Source organism: Nicotiana sylvestris, chromosome 9, assembly GCF_000393655.2.
Source record: "Nicotiana sylvestris chromosome 9, ASM39365v2, whole genome shotgun sequence".
Classification (NCBI taxonomy): domain Eukaryota; kingdom Viridiplantae; phylum Streptophyta; class Magnoliopsida; order Solanales; family Solanaceae; genus Nicotiana; species Nicotiana sylvestris.
The window spans coordinates 46,685,955-46,706,145 of NC_091065.1; the positions used below are offsets into that span (position 1 = coordinate 46,685,955).

A 20,191-nucleotide genomic window follows, 5' to 3' on the forward strand; every position below is an offset into this window, starting at 1 on the left:
GAGTAGCCCTTGCGGAGGACAAGCTGCGGGAATTGAGGCTGAGATGGTTCAAGCATGTGAAGAGACGAGACATAGCTACTCCGGTTAGAAGGTGTGAGAGGTTGACCATGGCGGGTCTGAGGAAGGGCAGGGGTAGGCCAAATAAGTACTGGGATGAACATGTCATTGTTTCAGCTCACCGAGAACATTACCCTCAATAGAAGGTGTAGAGGTCGAGAATTAGGGTTTCTCTCCTAGGCTTACCAGTAGTACTAATACAATTTTTGTATCTTTTTATTCCTGGTTCGTTATATTACATGTTGTGTCATTCGCTTCCGCTACCCTATTACCTTGTTGTTGCACTTATTTGTTGCTTTATTTTGACTGTTTCTACTTTCTTGAGCTGGAGGTCTACCAGAAACAGCCTCTCTATCTTCCTAAGGTAGGGCTAAGGTCTGCGTATACATTATCTTCCCCAAACCCCACTTGCGGTTGCACTGAGTTTGTTGTTGTTGCTGTTTTGAGCAGGATGACTGTTTCTAAAATATCAAGCAATCTGTTCTTCCTAAGGTTGCCTCTGATCATACTCCTTTATCTCTACAATGTGGTGACTGGGAAAGCAATAAGTCCTGTTTCAAGTTTGAAAATTGATGGTTAGGGACAGAGGGATTCAAAGACAAAATAGCAATTTGGTGGTCCTCCTTCAATATTCAGGGCAGACCCGACTTAACACTTGCAAGGAAACTCAGATTGCTTAAAGGCAAATTGAGAGAGTGGAACATAGCACAAGGGGGCAATCTGGAGGTTATGAAAAAAAATTGCTTGAACAAGATCCTGGAACTCGATTTAGCACAAGAAATCAGGGACCTTGACAAAGATGATTATTACAGAAGGCCGGTTTGCATATGGAACTGGAACAGATTGCTAAAAACGAGGAGTTATCTTGGAGGCAAAAATCTAGAGTTCAATAGTTAAAGCAGGGAGATAGAAATACCAAATTTCTTCAGAGTGTGGCTAATGCTAACAAGAGGTTCAATATTATTGATAAGCTAATTATTAACGAGACTTTAGTTGGTGATATGAATGTGATTAAGAGGGAGATTCTGGATTTCTACCAGCAGCCGTACACTGAGCCGGAAGGTTGGAGGCCTGATTTTGCATGCCAGGATTGCGCAAAAATTAATGAAGAAGAGGAATTATGGCTACAAAGAGAATTTGATGAAAATGAAATCTTAGAGGGTCTCAAGGCTTGCGCACCAGACAAAGCACAGATGGGTATACCATGGGTTTCTTCATTCATTGTTGGTATGTGGTAAAAACATATTTGGTTAAAACTTTTCAAAATTTTCATTCTCAAGAATATTTTGGAAAAAGTTTCAATGCTACTTATGTAGCATTAATCACTAAAAAAGTTGGAGCTGAGGAATTGATGGATTACAGATCTATAAGTCGTCATCTCAAAGGTACTGACAGAGAGACTGAAGATGGTGATTCACAAGCTGGTAGATTCTCAACAAATAGCGTTTATCAAAGGTATCAAAGGTAGACAGATTATGGATGCTGCTTTGATTGCTAATGAGTGTGTTGATTCGAGAATCAAAGGCAAGATTCCTGGGATTTTGTGTAAACTAGAGATTGAAAAGGCTTATGACCATATTAAATGGATCACAGTTAGGTTCTCTATTCTAGTAAATGGATCTCTAGAGGGATTTTTTCATCAGAAAGAGGATTAAGGCAAGGTGACCCTTTGTCACGTTTCCTATTCATCATTGCAATGGAAGGTCTGAACGGTTTGATCATGAAGGCTAACCAGGAGGGATCGTAAAAGGTTTTAAGGTTTTAAACAACGTTAGCAGCAATCTGGAAACCACTCATTTGTTATATGATGATGATTCTCTAATTTTTTGTGATGCTGATGAGGAACAAATCAGACTCTTGAGGATGATTCTATCCATCTTTGAAGCAATTTCAGGCTTGCATGTAAATTGGAGAAAGTCACAGATTTACTCGGTGAATGAAGTCCCCAACATTCAGAGACTTGCTGGAGTTTTAGGTTGTGAGGTGGGGGTGTTACCAACCGCTTACCTGGGTTTACCTTTAGGAGGAAAAAATAAATTTGGAGTGGAGTGCTGGAGAGGTGTGAAAAGAAGCTTTCGAAGTAGAAAAATAACAATCTATCATTAGGAGGAAGGGTCACCTTGGTGAATAATGTTTTAGATTCTCTTCCTACTTAGAAAAAAGACTTTATTTATAAAGTCCCCAATAATGACTTTATTTCCTTTGCCAGTGAATATAGAAAAAAGACTTGATAAATTGAGGAGAAAGTTTATTTGGCAGGAAATAAGGAGAAGAGGGGTTTTCATTTAGAGAACTGGAAGACCTTGACAAACAGCAAGAAGGATGGAGGATTGGGGATCAGAAATTTGATACATCACAACAAAGGTTTACTAATGAAATGGCTATGGAGATTTCTAGTGGAGGCAAAAGCTCTTTGGAGACAGGTAATTAAGGAGAAGTATGGGGCAGAGGGTCTCTGGTGTACAAGAAAAATTTCTACCAGTTATGGGGCAAGTGTTTGGAAATATATAAGATCTTTATGGCTAGCTTTGAAAAGCAATGTCAGCATAAAAGTTGGTAATGGTGTCAAGGCCTTTTTTTTTGGAATGATGACTGGATTGGAAATGGTCCTCTCAAAGACAGTTTTCTACATTAGTTCAACTTAGTGCAACAGCCCCAAGCACGGCAAAAATTTTACCTTCAGAAGACTTCTAAATGACTGGGAAGTTGCTAGAGTAATTGAACTTTTAAATCTTTTGGAAAGTTTCAAAGGCACTACAGAACAAGAGGACAGTCTAGTGTGGGAAAGAAACGGCAGCGAAGTTTTCTAGGTGAAGTCCGCTTATAGGGTGCCAAACAAGTCTGGATTACATCATACTGGGCCTTGGCATTGGAAGAACATTTTGAAGGTGAACATCCCTTTCAAAGTGGCATGTTTTTGATCGCTAGTGGTTAAGGAGACTGTCTTAACACACGATAGTTTGGTGAAAAGAGGAATACAGTTATGCTCTAGATGCTTTATGTGCGGGAGAGAGATGGAAACAAACAGTCACTTGTTTCTACATTGCAGAGTAACCAGCAAGTTGTGGCAGCTATTTATGAGTTTGAACGGATTAATCTGGGCAATGCCCAGGACAACTGCAGATATGCTAGCATGTTGAAATGATCCAGTCAACTTACAGAGGAACAAGACTTGGTGGAACATGATCCTCCATGTATTTGGTGGATAATTTGGAACGAGAGGAACTTAAGATGCTTTGAAGGTATAGTCAACTCTGAACAAAAGATCAGTATGAGTTGTAAATTTTTGTTTCAGTTTTGGTGCAAAGAAGCACTAGTAGAAGATGTAGATTCAGTAGCTGACATCTTGGGATCTTTGAAACTAGCACAGGACTAACTTTTTGTTCTTTTTGGGGTCCTGTAACTCAGGTTCCTCTTAGCACAGTCTTTGGGCTAAGGACTGCTTTCATAGTTAATAATATACATGTTATCTTGTTAAAAAAAAATGATACCTACTCAATTGATTATGTACAGCTGCAAACTATGATGGTGACCGAAGTAGAAAACGATACTACTAAAGAAACGTCTTTTCTCCCCATATTTAACTTTGATTGTTCATTTTCGTAGGTCTAAACGATATCCAGTCATCTTGACCTTGAACAAACAAGTCAAGATACGACGATCCATATTGATCATTCTTACAAACTTATAATTTATTACAACAACATACCCAGTATTATCCCACAATTCATTACAACAACAACAACCACATACCCAGTATTATGAATTATCTCACACCGTAGGGTCTAGGGAGGGCAGTGTTTACACAGACCTTACCTTTACCTCGTGAAGATGGAGAGGATGTTTCCAATAGACCCTCGGCTCAGGAAAGCATAAGCACCACATTAATGAACAGATAGACAAGAAGGGACAACACCAAAAAGCCATGTAAAAGCAGCATAAAAACAACAAGATAATAAGATGACCAAAAAGAAAGAAAACGACGGGTAGTCATAGAAACCTACTACCAACAAAGTGCGCGAGCATGTACTAATACTACCAGTATGAACAATCTAGACAACCTACCCTACTACCCTAATCCTCGACCTCCACAGCTTCCTTTCAAGGGCCATGTCCTCGAACAACTGAAGTTGCGCCATGCCTTGCCTAATCACCTTTCCTCACTTCTTCTTCGACCTACCTCTACCTCTCAGTAGGCCCTCCAATGTCAACCTCTCACACCTCTTCACCGGGGCGTCTGTGCTCCTCATCCTCACATGTCCAAACCACTTAAGCCTCGCTTCCCGCATCTTGTCCTAAATAGGAGCCACACTCACCTTGTCGCAAATAACCTCATTCCTAATCCTATCTAACCTGGTGTGTCCGCACATCCATCTCAACATCCTCATCTCTGCTACCTACATTTTCTGGACATGGGCGACCTTGATAGGCCAAGACTCAGCCCCATACAACATAGTCGACCTGGCCACCACTCTGTAGAACTTACCTTTAGGTTTTGGTAGCACCTTCTTGTCACCCAAAAACCGGGAGCGAGTCTCCATTTCATACATCCCGTCCCAATACGATGTGTGACATCTTCATCGATCTCCCATCCCCCTGTATAATAGACCCAAGGTACTTAAAACTTCCTCTCTTAGGGATGACTTGCGAGTCCAGCCTCACCTCCCCTTCCCCTCCCCAAGTCTCACCACTGAACTTACACTCCAAGTATTCTGTCTTGGTCCTGCTCAACTTGAAACCTTTAGACTTCAGGGTCTACCTCCACACCTCTAACCTCGCGTTCACACTGTCTCGCGTCTCGTCAATCAATACAATATCATCTTCAAATAACATACACCACGGCACCTCCCCTTGGATGGATGTGGCATGTCAGTACGTCCATCGCCAGGGCAAACTTATAATTTATTCTTTCAAGTATAATTATTTACTCAAAGTATTGTTTTAATTATAATATTAATACTCTTTTTACAAAAAATTGTATATTAAATAACGGGACATACTTGTGCATTGCACGTGTCAAAAAGCTAGTTCATTCAATATGCATCAAAACAAAAGAAAGGAGTCAACAATAAGTTAAATTGCTTCTCGTGTCTATTGGATCTCCCCTCCTAGGAAGACTATATGATGGAAAATACAGTATTTGGATCGATCTTAAAACACATCAAAATGCCAAGATATTTCAAGTTCTCCCACCAATAACATACTCTAGCTCTAGTACAATGTATGTAACACTCCAGTTCTATCAAAATGTTTGATAACCTTCACATTATCCAATAAGTAAGCTTTATCCCAAAATAAATTGGATATGCAACTACATTCATGAACGATTGCATGTAAAATAACAAGTAAATGGCAAATAGCTAAGTTTATTAGCCCAATCACTTTCACCGCACCAAATATGACATCGCAACAAATTTCTATTTATCCCCCAAAAAAAAAAGACAACCCTATGGCAACGATATCTGGCTTGCATCATAAGGTAAGCAGACTTGTTTTATGAGCACAAACGAAGGGTAAATTTGTTATTCGAACAACATTTTTGTTTTCTAAAGCAAACACAGTTCTGGAAAACCAAAAACAGTGAAAGGCTATTTTTGGAAACCAATTCTTCCACCATTTAGGCTTTCTCTACTGGGAGTCATCAAAGGAGGAATGGGCATACACTGGTTCGATAAGCCAAGGAAAAACAACCACCGCTTGGTTTTGACACTCAAGCGACCCGCCCTACTAAAGAAGATCGATGCAAAGGTTATATTTCACCACCTCTATCTACCCAACTAGTACTATTTGATCTAAAAAAATCCAACCTGGAAACTTTCTCTCCCCCAGAAAACCCTCTATCCCCAAGCCCCTTTACTAGGTTGGGCAAGCTTTGATGCCCCTACTCTCAAACAAATTCTGTCAACCAAATCCAAACACATGTTGTTCCCAAGGATCAAAATTAAAACAAAACCAACCAAAACCAAAACCAAAATGTTTTCTAATCCAAATCCCACACGTCAAACTCATAATGAGTAAAGGTCTATTTCCTCGCAAATTTCTTTCACCAATGATTGTGAAAGCAGTGTTTTAAAGCCTTATAAGAAAACACATTTATTAATGCCACAGGACATGAAGTTAGAAATTTACTAAGAACTTCTGAAGTAAATATGTTCGGAGTAAATATGTTATCTTTTCATTATTTTAAAAGGAGAGGTAAGGTGCATTATAGTATTTTATTCTAAAATGGTAATCTGAGGATAGTAATAGAAGATACACATAAGGAGAAATACTTGTTAAAAAAATGAACCTCGAGCCTAACTCAACCCCAAAAGCTAGCTCATGAGATGAGGATTGTCCAAGACCATATAAGGAGACCAAGGACCCTAATATCCAACGATGTGGGACAATTAACACCCGTTGCATGCCCAAACCAGGAAACTGGAACGTGGACAAGATAATATGGGACCCCAACATCGAGTGAAATAAGAATTGGGTGGACCTGGCTCTAATACCATGTTAAAGAAATGGAGTTTGGATTTAACTCAACCCCAAAAGCTAGCTCATGAGGTGAGGATTGCCCAAGCCATATTAAGGTAACCACTCATCCCTTAAAGCACAGATGTGGGACTCTTCACAATCACAGACCCCTCACACTCAGGGCTAGACATCTAGAGCGTGGACAATTTAATATGGGGCCCAACATTGGAAAACGAGAATTGGGATGTGTCCTACTCTAACACCATGTTAAAGAAATAGACCTTGAGCCTAATTTAACCCTAAAAACTAGCTCATGAGGTGAGGATTTCCCAAGACCATATAAGAGACCAAGGATCCTAATACCCACTGACGTGGGACAATTAACAATACTAAAACATTTCATTGCTAAAAATAAAAAGTAAAAAAGAAATGTGCATTATTCAAAGATTATTAAATGCTTTTGAGCCCATATTAAGGATGGGTTGGGTACCACGGTTTAAGTACCAAACATTCATATATGAGGTAAGTTAATCTCAAGGTTGGAATATAGATGTGAGTAAATTATCAAGGAGATTTCTCCAAAATCTACCCAAAGGATCTAAAAGCTCTCTAACATGTTGCGGAGCCTTCGGTCGTGAGAGGGTGGATGTAATTCAGCTCGAACGAGGTGAGAGGGGTAATAGACTATTACCGTTCAGTTCATGTGACGAACCGAACATCTGTTAGGTCCCGAATTCTGCGGGACCGCATCTCAATTTGCACATGGATAATGTGCTACCCCTTTCTTTTCTTCCAAACAGTGTTTTGGATAGCGTGCGGCGACAATTAGCGACGAAGGCCCGCTTCACTGAGGCGAGAGGCGCGCAGCGAAGCGCTCGCCTTTTTTATGTGAAGCGACAATTTATACAAAAACATAAAATATTATATACATATATAAGACTATAATTCTACTATGTAAGACTATAAGTTAATAATTGAAAAAAAGGCAAATAGAGCCAAAAAAAGGGCCTCAAAGCACCCTCTGTTTCTGAAAAAAGGGCCTCAAAGCAGCCTCTGTTTCTGAAAAAAGGGCCTCAAAGCAGCCTTTATATTTTGCCAAAACAGAGCCAAAAAAAATTGAGAAGAAGAAAGATGAAGTGAAGAACCTCTGTATTTTGCTCGAAAATTAGAGCACAAAAACATACCTCTGTTTCTACTCTTTTCGTCAAAAAACAGAGGAAGAAAAAAAGGAAGAAGGAGAAAGAAGAAAGAAGAAGAAAATAAGGAAACTCAGAGCTCATACCTAGTCTTTCAATGGCAGAAGCTTGATGAAGAAGAAGATGGCACTTGGAAGAAACCTCAAGATTTGAGATGAAGAAGTTGAAGAAGTTGTTTCGTTCGAGCCCTAATCGCAGTTCCAACCTTTTCTTGTTGTTTTTTGTTCGAAGTTGAAGAAGCTCTGAACTCAAGCCCTAATCGCGACCTGTTATTTTAAGTTTTGCCCCTTTTCTTTTTGTTTTTTTAAAAATAGCGACGCTACAGTCGCTACTCGCTACAGTGTCGCCTCACGCAACACACCCTGAAGCGACCGCTATTTTGAAACGCAATGCAACAGTTGCCCTGTAGCGATACTGCCTCGCCTCGCCTCACGCTATTAGCCCTGAGGCGAGCGCTATTCATAACACTGCTTCCAAACTCGATCGAATACGTCGTGAACCTTTGCGATGGATCGACGAAAGTGCGCCTAGCCAGGAGTGTGGTTGGTGTCACCTCCCATGCGAATTTCGTACTTCTGTCGGATCCTCCCTATCCCGAGACCCATAATCTTTCCTAGGACCAGCTTCTACGACGATAGGCATAAAGGCATGATTAGTTCCACAAATCTCGAGGGGAAGTATCTTATTTCACTTGTCGGATTTGAAAAGGAATTACATAGGATAAAGACATAACATCACTGTTGTGAGACCAAATTTAACTATTCAAGTGTCAGCCAAAGAGGAAACTATTTTCCTCCGTTTTCTTTAGCCCATTCAGTCATAAACAAACAAATAAGGAAATTTCGAAGCAAACAGTAACCAGTTATGTGAACAAATTATCATTAACATATTCTCAAACTTAGGGGCACTATGAATAATCATAGCCCCACAGGAAAACATCAAGAATACGCCAGTAAGAAAAGAATAACAGACAATCTTAATCATCTAACTGTTTAGCATAGTAATCATAATAAAAGGTTGGTTTGGGCCAGCACTGGAGTTAGATTATGCTCCAGTACAGTTTCAATAGTTAAGATAGACTATTACAGTTTCAATAGTTAAGAACAAACAATCTGAAGCTCAAACCATTAATCCAGCAAAGGCGGTGGACAGTAGTTCATATTTTTATTCATCTTTTAATAAAGTACTAACAAAATCCAAGCAATTCATAACAGAATTAGCCAAACAATGTAAAAGACCTAGACCCAAATGGAATTTAATGTTCAGCCTGTACAAGAGTAATAAGAAAGCAAGTGTTCTTTATTTTACAGGGCATAGAACTTAGAAGTAAATTGTGACAATGATTTTCGTTAGAAGGAAAACACTACTTAGAGCATCCAAAGAAACTACAAGTCCTGAGCAGAATCAAGTCTACATGGGTGGATCTTTAAAAGCTATATATGCAATGGTGGAAGATAAGAAATTAGTCACCCATGCAAAAATGTGGAATATAGAGGAGGGAAGCTAATTTACATCAACATCCATTATTTTGTTTTTAAGAAACTGTTTAAGAAATTATGATCAAATCATTTTTTATGATTGAGCTATGGATGTAAAATAGAACTCAGAAGATCTATTAATTTTAACATAGTGAAAATGATTTTTTAAATGAAACAGAAGTTACATTTCTTTCCAAGTAATATTCATAAATCTCAAAGTAAGGCAGTGAAAGAAGAAGACCATTAATAATTTGTGAGGCACATTTTGCCAATACTTAGCACCCAGCATTTCTTCTAATGAAACAGCTAATACATTAACAACTGGAGATACAACTAGCATAGATCATTTTAAATAAAATGAAAAACAAAGTGCTGCCTGACGCACCTAAAGGATTAAATGAAGGCACATATACTGCCCATATGAGCTCATATGGTAAGCAACCCCCACTTCCAATCGAGAGGTTGTGAGTTCGAGTCTCCCCAAGAGCAAGGTGGGAAGTTCTTGGAGGGAAGGATGCCGGGGGTCTATTTGGAAACAGTCTCTCTACCCTAGGGTAGGGGTAAGGTCTGCGTACACACAACCCTCCCCAGACCCCACTAAGTGGGATTATACTGGGTTGTTGTTGTTGTTGTTGTTGTTGTATGAGCTCATCAGCTAGCACTTACTATTTTCCTAAGTTGCTCGGGCTCTTAACTTTTGGTGCCGCACCCGTGTAAACACAACGTGAGTGTGGGTGTGGGATCCGTAGTGGATATGATCAATTGACTTTGGGTACTTTCACCAAAATTGATGGTGGAACTCGGGACAGATACAATAATTACTGAAATCAAAATAAAAGATAGGGTGAAATGGAAGAAAATGGAATATCTTGTATATAGAAATTTCTATGCCAGTCCTTTCCTTTTATCTCCTTCTAGGATTCTCCTTTGGAAACGTAGAAGGGCTACAAGTTCCAATCAGAAAATGCTTCTCCGTTTTCTTATTAGCTTAGTTCAAATGTTAATGCTCTTCATTCTTTATGGTTATTGAACTTGTAGTCCTTTTCCTGCACTCTACAAGCACCCAAGTAAGTTTCCTTATAATGTCTCATAGTTTAGGCATATTTTTATAACTCTACTTTCAGATATTTGAATTATTTTTAGCCGAATTCCCGCACCCTATCCATACCTCCGGAATCTTAAAATTTAGATCATGAAGGATCCAGGAGACTCACACCCGTATCGGACACCCGCACCTGAGTCCGAGCAACTTAGCTATTTTCTCAATTCCAATGCATTTAGTGAAAACGTGCAATAAAGACATAATGCTTCATATTTTCAAAGACATGTATCTGTGATTCAAGAATGTGCCAATTGAATAACTCCTTAGGCCAAATAGACATAAGAACTTACAAGAGAATTCATAATCAGGCAAAAATACACAAAAGGACCGAGGTTTCACTGGACACTAGTTATTTTGCTCATCTAATAGTATGGACCAGCAACTGCACCTTGGAAACCAAGTCAAGAAAAGACACATATTTCATTAAATGAAGGGCATCGTACCAGAGCCATGTATTATCCAGAAAAGTAGCTTACAACAAGTACATTGCTGCCTAGTAAATAGAAGCTCAATACATAATCTCAAGAACTACCTGAACACCAGCATAGTGTTTCCATGCTTTGTCGAGCTTGTAGTCGGTAGAAAGTAGACGATAGTTAGACAACGCAAGCTCATAATCATGTAACATGAAGGCGTAATCACCCAAAACTCTTATTTGCGATTCAATAGAGCTGAAAGTATACCTTGAAAGGCAACCACAAACTTTGATTAGTCATGAAAGAGAAAAATGAAAACAGAACCATGTAACAAACTAGACAAAGGATGAGCCTGCAAACTTACATTGGACCAGCTGGGTTTTCTGGTGTATCTTCTTTCCCCTTTCTCCACCACAAGTTCTTTATTTGGTTTCTAAAACCTTTTCTTGTTGCAGAAACCTGCAATTTAGCACTGTAAGTCACAAAAAACTACAGAAGCAAACAGACATGTTACCATCAACTTCCAAAAATTGGGGGGAGGGGGGGGGGTAGGGGGTACCTGCTGATTGAGAAGACGGATTTTTTGCTCCATATGAGGAATAATATGTTTAGACGCTAGATCTTGTATGAATTTCTCCAGCTGCTCGATTCAACGCATAAGTAAATAATTACTTACATCAAGGAGAAAGATATTAATAACCAGCTATCCTAAGAAAGTACCTCAAAGTTCAGCCATACAAGGTTCAGGAACAAATACCTCATCCAAGTCATCTGAGCTAAGGAAGCAGCGTAACTGCTGGCCATGTGAAATATCAGTTTTCTGTCGGACAGAAGAAGATAATTTTGTTTACTTCATCTAATAGACAAAGATAATAAATCGAATAAATATGATGTGAAAACTAAAAAGGATAAACTCAGGAAGATTATTACAAAAGCAGCCCACAGATTTTCATGTTCTCCTGACCCATCCTTAGAAGAGTTGATACACAGCAAATGACAACAACTAGCCCCAAATGTGCTCCTCATCTCTGCCAAGGTTTTTGTTGCTCTGTAGAAAATACAGAATATAATTAACAGCGACATCATGCGAAATTGAGCTCTATCTTTTTGTAACCAAAAGACCGCCACAATACCACTAAACCATAAGTCTAGAAACAGCTTTGATAGTTTGAGAGGCAGTAGGGAAAAGGACTATATGATAGCCCTACAATAGTAGGAACTCCTCTTGTGCCCCTTTTAATAGTTGTGTACTGTATATTAATCCCAAGACTAAGTTTAATGTGAAACCCTTAATGATAGTAGATGAACTTCGCATCAACATGACTTAGAGAGGCTTTGGAACTTGTTAAGTGATGAATGCCATGTTGTGACTGAACAGTGAACACTGACAAGGCTCCTTGTTGTGTTTGAAAGTTATTCAAACAAGGAGATAGCACTTGGGAGATCTAGGAAAAGAAATGAATGACAAGAGACAAGTATCAGAGAGCCGAAGAAGCAAGAAATGACCTGATGGGCAGTACCTAGGTGCTATCTCAGCAATACTGAGGTGCTGAAAAGCAGAAAAAGAAGATTAGCACATGCCAAGTGCTTCAGAGCAGGAAAATTATGCTTCTAAAGTTCTCCAACCGCTAGGCACCACATGCCCAAAGCCTGGTTCGAGGCAGCAGGTGTATGTTGTGGCTGTTGGTCAGTGACTAGGCACTCCAACAACAGCTCCTAGGTGTTGATAAGCATTTTCTAGGTTTCCATTAAAAACGACGACAAAACTGCCTTCTGTCTGTTGCCATGGAATGTATAGGTAGGGATTTTTTAATGCTTGCAAAGCCCATTGCGCGCTCTCTATCCCCTTTTGGGGGCGTCCCTAAAGAGAAGAGAGTTCAGTCTACAAGAGCCGTTGGGCCACATCCATCTATCCTAAACAGTAACCCTTTCCTTGTTCGGTCTTTGGAGAGGGAGCTAGACGAGTACTTGCAAGAGAGCAACCGGCAGATCTAAAACTGCTATAGTAGAGTAGAACAAAAGTACCTCCCAAAGGTTCTAAGGTTCTACCTTTTCTTGTGCATTTGGGAATAGATAGAAAGTTTCCAAATGAATAAAAGACTCTAGATTGATTGAGTGTAATGTTCATGAGGTTCTACATCATCCTCTTCACCACAAATGATCCACTTGCCTGAAAATGACCTGGATCAATATGGAAATCCCAATTCATTTGGCCTTTCCATACAATCAAATAGAAAGCCCCAAGGGCGCCATATTCTAGGAGCTCAAACTATGGGCTTGAATAAATCCTCCTATTGGCCAAGGGACAAGCCTTTCCATGTCCTATGTTATATGTATATATATATATATAAGGAGCTCCTAAAAGAGTTTGGAAACATGATTTACTGGAAAGCAACTGAAGGCAAGGAAAGGAGAACTTTTTCTTAAATCTTTCATTAAAATTGAGATGTTAATGGATATCCTTTTGATGCTTTCAGGCTCTATCATAACCTATTTTACGTATTCCAGTGTTGTGATGGAACTCAACACATTTTACTTTATTTGCATTTGTCTTCCTTATCTTAAATGAATGTTAAGAGTTTCTACTCAATCTTGTGCTCGATTTATCTTATTGATTGACCACTGATCAGATTATTCGGCAATTCTATTATTGAACTTAGAAAAGGGTATCTAGGATTGGAATTGAATAACTTAAGTTCAAGAAAGCTACCTCATTAGCTGATTGATATAGATTTTCAGGATAGGTATATACCTAATGGTCTTATGAAACCATAGTTAAGAGTTGAAACTAATGCATCTTTGATGTACTTCCATCGAAAAAATGCATCTTTTATTTATAGGAATAAAGAAAGAGGGTTAAGGACGATAGGCTTGTCAACAACTCAAAAGATACTTGCTAGTATTATAAAGTTCATATCTCAATCCACTGAAGTAAGATTTTGAGGATGCAATTCGTTGAATGAAGTGTTAGAGAAATCACAGTCCTAGATTTTATATTGAATTCCATAACATCGCAACCGCCTTGTCTGTCATTCGGGGTGGACGTCGGGTTCAGTTTGAATTATGAAAATTTAAGGGTTTTTTTTAAGGTAAAGTTTAAATGCGTCTGAATCGGATTTTTTAGAGTTCGGGTTCGAATTTCGGTTTGCTCATTTCGGATTTTCATTTGAACCAATATGTTGGGCTTCTTATTCTTCTAACAAAAAAATGAACCTCCAAATGCTAGTCATGTCAATTTGCCTTAATAAATTCTCATCCCCACCACAATCATCTAGAGATTTGGTAATTGTAACTTTGTAGGTACAAATGCAAACCCTTGATATAAGAAAAGATATTAGAAGAAGAAACATAGAGTAGTAGTAGTAGTAGTAGTAGTAATAATAAGAAGAAGACAGTTGTCATTATCCTTTACAAGTTCAGTTCTAAAATAAGTGAAAAGTTTGGGTAGTACCAAAGATTGTCAACCTATTCTTACGTGGGTTGTTGGCATTTACTAATTATTTAAGTTAATATTAGGCTTGGGATTAGGCTAATGTCTAATGGATATGCTTGACTGATTTAGTTGTTAAGGCCTAAGGGCAAAACATAAGGTACAAAAAAAATTGGATTTTTGGATATCTGAAATTTATCACTGCGATTCTGAAATCCGATTTTTTCAAAAAATTAAAACCAAACACCAAACCGTAATTCAAAAAAACGAACCAAAAATCCGAATTTTGGTATTTGACCAACTATTTTTTTGTTTGGATTTCGGTTTTGCCCAAACTATGTTCACCCCTATTTGTAATTAATTTAGTACTTACAATAGATTTAGTTGTTTGAACAAATCCTAGTTGTTGTCCTTAGCAATTAAATTAGTGCCAATTCGTCATGAGACTGCACTAATACTAACTCTATATTACTTGTGTACATCCACGTACACTTATGTGTTTGTTGAGACAACACTAACTTTATTTGAGCCAGTCACAGAAGTATGTTTTGTTAGTTCCAGGTTCAGATAAAAGCATTTATTCTTATTTAGGGAGGTTGCTTCAAACTTCTCAGTCAGTTTAAAATGCCTAGGGTATTTGAGTTTAGCAGTTAATTCAGCATCAGGAATCAGACGCTCAAAACAGACATGCCTGTCTAAACTCCCAAAAAGAACTTGCATCAAAAGTTCTGTAATCTGATTAGAGGCATAAGGTCTCCAAAGAGGTCTAAAAAGTACTCCAGTTGTGTTCAAAAAGCACACACCAACAAAGGCAATAAAGTATGACTTCCCTCATCTTCTTTTTTTCTTGTTTGATGACTATGGCTAACTTCCCTCATTTCAAGCTTCTTCCCGCACAGGAATCCCAGGACTTCCAATGTCTTTAATTTTTGTGTGTCCCTGGCCTTGTGCAACTTAGGGAAATCTTAAGTTACTATTTGAATTCAATACAAGCAGAATTATGAGTTTATTTCATGGTTTCCTTTATAAATCTATGAGTTCTTTGACTGCTAAAAGTTAATGAAATAATTTTTTGCAAGTACAGTAAAGTAAACAAACTTGTTTCTTTATTTTCAAATACTTTCTCGTCTTTCTAGAAACATCTATCCTTTGCTTCACAACAGCATTATTTCAAAAACTAATGCTGATCAAAAAATCCGGCTTTACTAAAGTACTTCAATTTCCACTCCTCAAGATCTGTGATTGCGATGTTAACAATCTCAGTTTTATAAATCACCATGTCAAATTACATTGGACAATTTCAGAAGGAAGGAAAGAGCATCAAACCTTTCTAATGAGGTGTATTCACCATCGTGTACCAATACAAAATGCTTTAGAATTTTTGGATCCATTGCACCATCATTGAGAAAGGAAGGCAACTGATTAGTGTTAAATAGGTCAACAAATTTGTTGATGGGATCTTCATCCCGCGAAGAAACAGCCAAAAGACCTATATTGTTATCACCACAGAGGTAGAAGCACTGTAAGCTAGAAACGAATATTCAGAGAAGTGAGATGGAACCTCATTTCTAAAAAAGAAAAGAGAAGTGAAAAAGATGGAGTACAGTGGGGGAAGTGACTCAAGAAAGTGTCAGAAAAAAAAAGGCAGCTTACATGTCACAGGATGGTCAAAAGCTTCATGTTCTGAAAAGGAGACTGTATGTACTAGCTCATTGTTGAAATATTGGAACCATGACGGTAGGAACTCGTTTTGCGAAGCTACATCGGAACAGCATCGGGGATTTAGTCCAACAAAATTCCATACTTCCAGACAGAAAATTCTTTTAACTCCAAACCACAGAAAGTAAACCAATTGGTTATGGACTACAAATACAGCAAAAAACTAACTGGCCAGTATCAAAACCGCAAGTTATAAATCTAGCTGTCCACAATGAATTGTAATCTTGCTAGGCCTATGATTTATCTGTTGATACACTTTTGTTAATAATAAACTTGGAGATCACATATCCTTCTTTTTTAAGATGAGAAAGACTTTAACAAGTTTAATGTAGTGGGAAAAAAATTACAGTTGAGCACAGTCTCAATTTCCAGAGGTTCTGAACATAAGTCAGAAAGATCTTTCTCTCCAGCATCAGTGATAACTTGGTTTAACCGCTCCTTTGCAACCTTGAGAAGAAAACATGTCAGTTCTAAAGCAATAAGCTTATAAAGAAAAAAGATATCATCATTCAGTTCTCAGGTCGCAGAAACCAACAAATAGAACATAAACTGAATACTTTAACGTATTGCCCTCAACAGAAACAAAGTTGAATGGAATAGGCCAATTTGACAAGAAAGTAAATCAAGGGGGAATGTAACCCAATATTTTCTTCGTAACACTAATTCCTTCAGAATACTACTCGCAGAAAATTTCTTACTAAATCCAATGCATGTTTTGAATGAAGGGGCCACTTGGAAGCTTGAAACTTGAGAATCTGTCTAAAAAAAGGTTATAAACTTTTCTGACCCAAAAGAGATGTAGACATTTCTAGTAATGCAATACTTTACTCACTTTTTAAGATACTCTACATGAGTGACATTCTAGTCATGTTAAGATGTTCATACATAGAGCCCTAATAGGATAGGTCTGTTTGTTATGCTTTCAAGAATCTTCACTTTATCAGGTCAAAACTTGGTTCCAAAGCTTCAAGAGTCTTTCTTGTGTTTACTAATAAGGTCCTCAAAATGTATCAAGGTTGAACTAGTTCTCTAAGTCATGATTTTCTCTAAGTCCTAATGTTTTATCTATGAAGCCCAATGTTCTATTCCAATGGGTAGTAAGAACTGCCTTTGCAGAATGTGAGGTTACTGAGGTTAAACTAACTGTGTTCCATTGGTCCCAAAAGGTTTCAATCTCCCAGCCCTCATATCCTTCTCTTCTGTCTTTGCTGCTTTCCCACCTCTTTTTTCTATACTACAGTTTCTTCAGCAGCTTGCTACCTTCACTATTCACATTGAACAATAACCCCCCCCCCCAAACCCCACCCCACCCCTTTATTTCCTCATCTCTAATAACTTTGAGTTTAATAACAGTTCACGTATATTGCAACTCTTCTCAATTTAACCCTCCAAATTCCCAAGGATCAAGGCAATAAGTGCACCCAAATCCAATTAATTTTTATTTTACCTAATGTACAAACATAGAGAAAGATGGTTTATATTTTGGATGAGGAGAATACTCTTTGGAGGGAGGTGTTCCGGAGAAATACGGGGTTTTCAAAGGGGGGCGGAGGATTAAAAATATTACACTTCCCTACGGATGATGTTTATGGAGCAATATATTGAAAGGGTGGGAAGAGTTTTTTGGGAATATATCATTTAGGATTGGTGATGGGAGTAGAGTAGGCTATTGGGGACACAGATAGGATGGAGGTAACATTTTGAGTATCACTTTTCCTTAAGTACACAATTTCATGCCAAAAGAAGATGTCAATTCAAAGCATACGGAGGCTGCTAGATGGAGAAACACATTGGGATTTGACATTTAGGAGGAACTTGCAAGATTCGGAGATCGTAGAGTTCCAGAGAATAAGAGATTGATGGAGTTGCTCCATTAACAGAATATTCCACACAATAGCCATGATGCTTAGAGTTTTTTTTTTTTTGGTGTGTGTGTGCGTGTTGGGGGGGGGGAGCGTTTTTCCGTAAAGTCTTATTATGGTTTGCTACTGGGTAGGGAGGAGGCAGTCTTTCCTCATCTTTCGGTTCGGATTCCTAAAGTACTGAGAAAGGTGTGTTTCTTTACATGGCTAGTTACAAGGGGGTGATTCTAACAGCTAAAAATTTGAGGAAGAGGGTTGCATGTGCTAGTTAGTGCTTCATGTGTAAGTGCTCGGATGAAGATGTAGATCACCTTCTTTTACATTGTAAAATTGCATCTTGCTTGTGTAAAGTGTTGGATTGATTTGGTCTTCAGTGGGTAATGCCATGCACGATTAAAGAAGTAATGTTCAACTGGAGATTCAGAAGGAGAAGAAGACCCAGAGCTTCGGATGTTGCTCCACTTGCACTAATGTGGATTATTTGGAGAGGAAGAAATGGGAGAGCTTTTGATGGAGTAGAGAAGGACTTTGTACATTTGAGGAGTAGTCTCTTTTCCCTTATTATGTTTTGGTGCACCCACGAGATTCCTTTAAGCATAGAAGATTAGGTGACCTTTGTAGAGGGCCATATTTTTTTGTGAGGCTCTCTTTTTTAAGTATACTTCCTGTATACAGGTATTTATGCCCTTCATTAATGAAATCTTATTACCTTATTAAAAAAAAATTGGATGAAGCTTCACAGCAAGTTTACTAGTTTGTGCAGAACTTCACTTTAACATTTTCCATTAGTAATTGCATCTAATATCTCTTGTTACTTTTGTGAGAAGGCACGGGACAAAATATGATATATTGATATTGTGTGTTCAATACAATACAAGAGGTCCTTATTTATAGCTATACTATACAAGGACATACTACTCCCATTCCAATGTGGGACAAGACTACATTATGTACATATCTAACAACTTTGTGTACCATGCTACCTCATAAATTTCCAAAGCTCCACGACTGAAGGTTGTGTGCATCACTTCCATATCAAGGTGAAGTATTTCATAAAAGCTCTGTGCAATTACTTTATTATTCAGTTATTTAGTAGCTTCTGGTTGAAGCACTACATGAATTTACTTTTACGACAATAAAGATTGAGAAGCAATGAAATCATTAGCAAATGATTTAGTAGCTTACTAGCTTAATACTCCATTAAAGTAATGTGAAATAAAATTACTACTCCCTGTTTCCCATTTTGTTCCACACAATCACTATTTCAAGAATCAATCAAATAACTTTTTCTTTGACAACACTTATCTTCTTCATTTTTTATAAGTACATTTAATTATCCAAAATCCAATTATAGTAGTACTCTTCTGTAAGGAATGAATATATATTGCAATTTTATTTTCAGCAAAGAAAAAGTACCTCAATATTAGGCTGCCGAATATCTGAAGCATAAAACAAGCGCAATTTAAACTTCTTGAGCCTGTAAGGCTGATCACTTGCAGTTCGAACTGGCACTGTTCCAATAAAGTAAAAACATTTCACAAACAGTTAATTCTACGAAAAGATTACTATTAAATTTACATTAAGATTGTATTGAAACGGAGTTGACCGTCGATATTGTTGAAATTGCAGAAAGGAGAAAGCAATTGGATGAAGGAGAGTTGATTCTTCTGAGAAGATTCCTCAACGAGAGGGGTGCGGAGGACCATGACCACTGGAGTGATCTCCTCCAATATCATTCGCCCTAGAGTTGAGTTCGCCGGATCCATCGTCGCCGGTGACTGGATTAAAATGACTCGGGACTCACCGACTCGCTTGATCTCCCCGGCTATCTACTACTTTGCTGGGTGTTTATGCTCAGAAGTCAGATCCGGAGCTGTTGTACAATGAAGTAATGGAAATCTGGGCTACCAGTCCAAACCAACTCTATTTAAAACATGACAAAAAGATGCTAGAGCCCTTAAAAATTTTATAGCCAAAAATATAATATGGCCATTTGAACATTCTATTACCCAGTTGCCCCACTCACTTCTTATGCCTCTACGGCCTCCCCTTTTTTCTCTTTTTTGTGTTTATTCTTTTATTTTTCTTAATATTATTATTATTATTTCACTATATCTTTTTCTTTCTAATAAAATTTTACACTCTTTTTCAGTTTCTATTTTTTATTTATAGTATTATTTTATTTCTTTCTTTTTTATTCTTTTTTGTTCTCTCTAGTAACTAGTAATCTCTTTTTTAATTTTTTAATTTTTTATTATCTTTTGATGTATTTTTTATTTTTCTTAACTTTATTTTCTTTAGTAATCAATTTTTTCTACTCTCTTTGTTCATTATTTTTTATTTTTTTTCTTGTATTACTTTTTTCAGTAAAATTCCTTTGTCCAAAGATTTTATCACTTTTTTTTACTTTTTTTATTTTTTCTAATTAAATCGGTGAATCCTAATATTTTTGTTGGGTCACTTTGTTTTGCA

At 37.8% G+C, this 20,191-nt stretch overlaps 1 protein-coding gene across 5 annotated transcripts in view; it reads right to left on the minus strand.

Annotated features, from left to right (window-relative positions):
* LOC104240097 (uncharacterized) overlaps window positions 1–19,718 on the minus strand; it is a 46,508-nt gene extending 26,790 nt beyond the window's left edge. For 2 of the 5 annotated variants that reach the window (XM_009794877.2, XM_009794876.2), the window contains exons 1-10: window positions 19,326–19,718; window positions 19,136–19,230; window positions 16,205–16,304; window positions 15,792–15,896; window positions 15,465–15,627; window positions 11,639–11,756; window positions 11,466–11,528; window positions 11,268–11,348; window positions 11,073–11,167; window positions 10,825–10,975 (exon numbers count right to left, since the gene is read on the minus strand). In XM_009794877.2, the coding sequence (XP_009793179.1) occupies window positions 10,825–10,975; window positions 11,073–11,167; window positions 11,268–11,348; window positions 11,466–11,528; window positions 11,639–11,756; window positions 15,465–15,627; window positions 15,792–15,896; window positions 16,205–16,304; window positions 19,136–19,230; window positions 19,326–19,485 (1,131 nt within the window). In that variant the 5' untranslated portion in view covers window positions 19,486–19,718. Of the gene's footprint in view, window positions 1–10,824; window positions 10,976–11,072; window positions 11,168–11,267; window positions 11,349–11,428; window positions 11,529–11,638; window positions 11,757–15,464; window positions 15,628–15,791; window positions 15,897–16,204; window positions 16,305–19,135; window positions 19,231–19,325 lie in introns of those variants that run through there. The other 3 variants (XM_009794878.2, XM_070156976.1, XM_009794879.2) reach the window with 3 other exon arrangements.
* Between the last annotated feature and the right edge of the window lie 473 nt (window positions 19,719–20,191).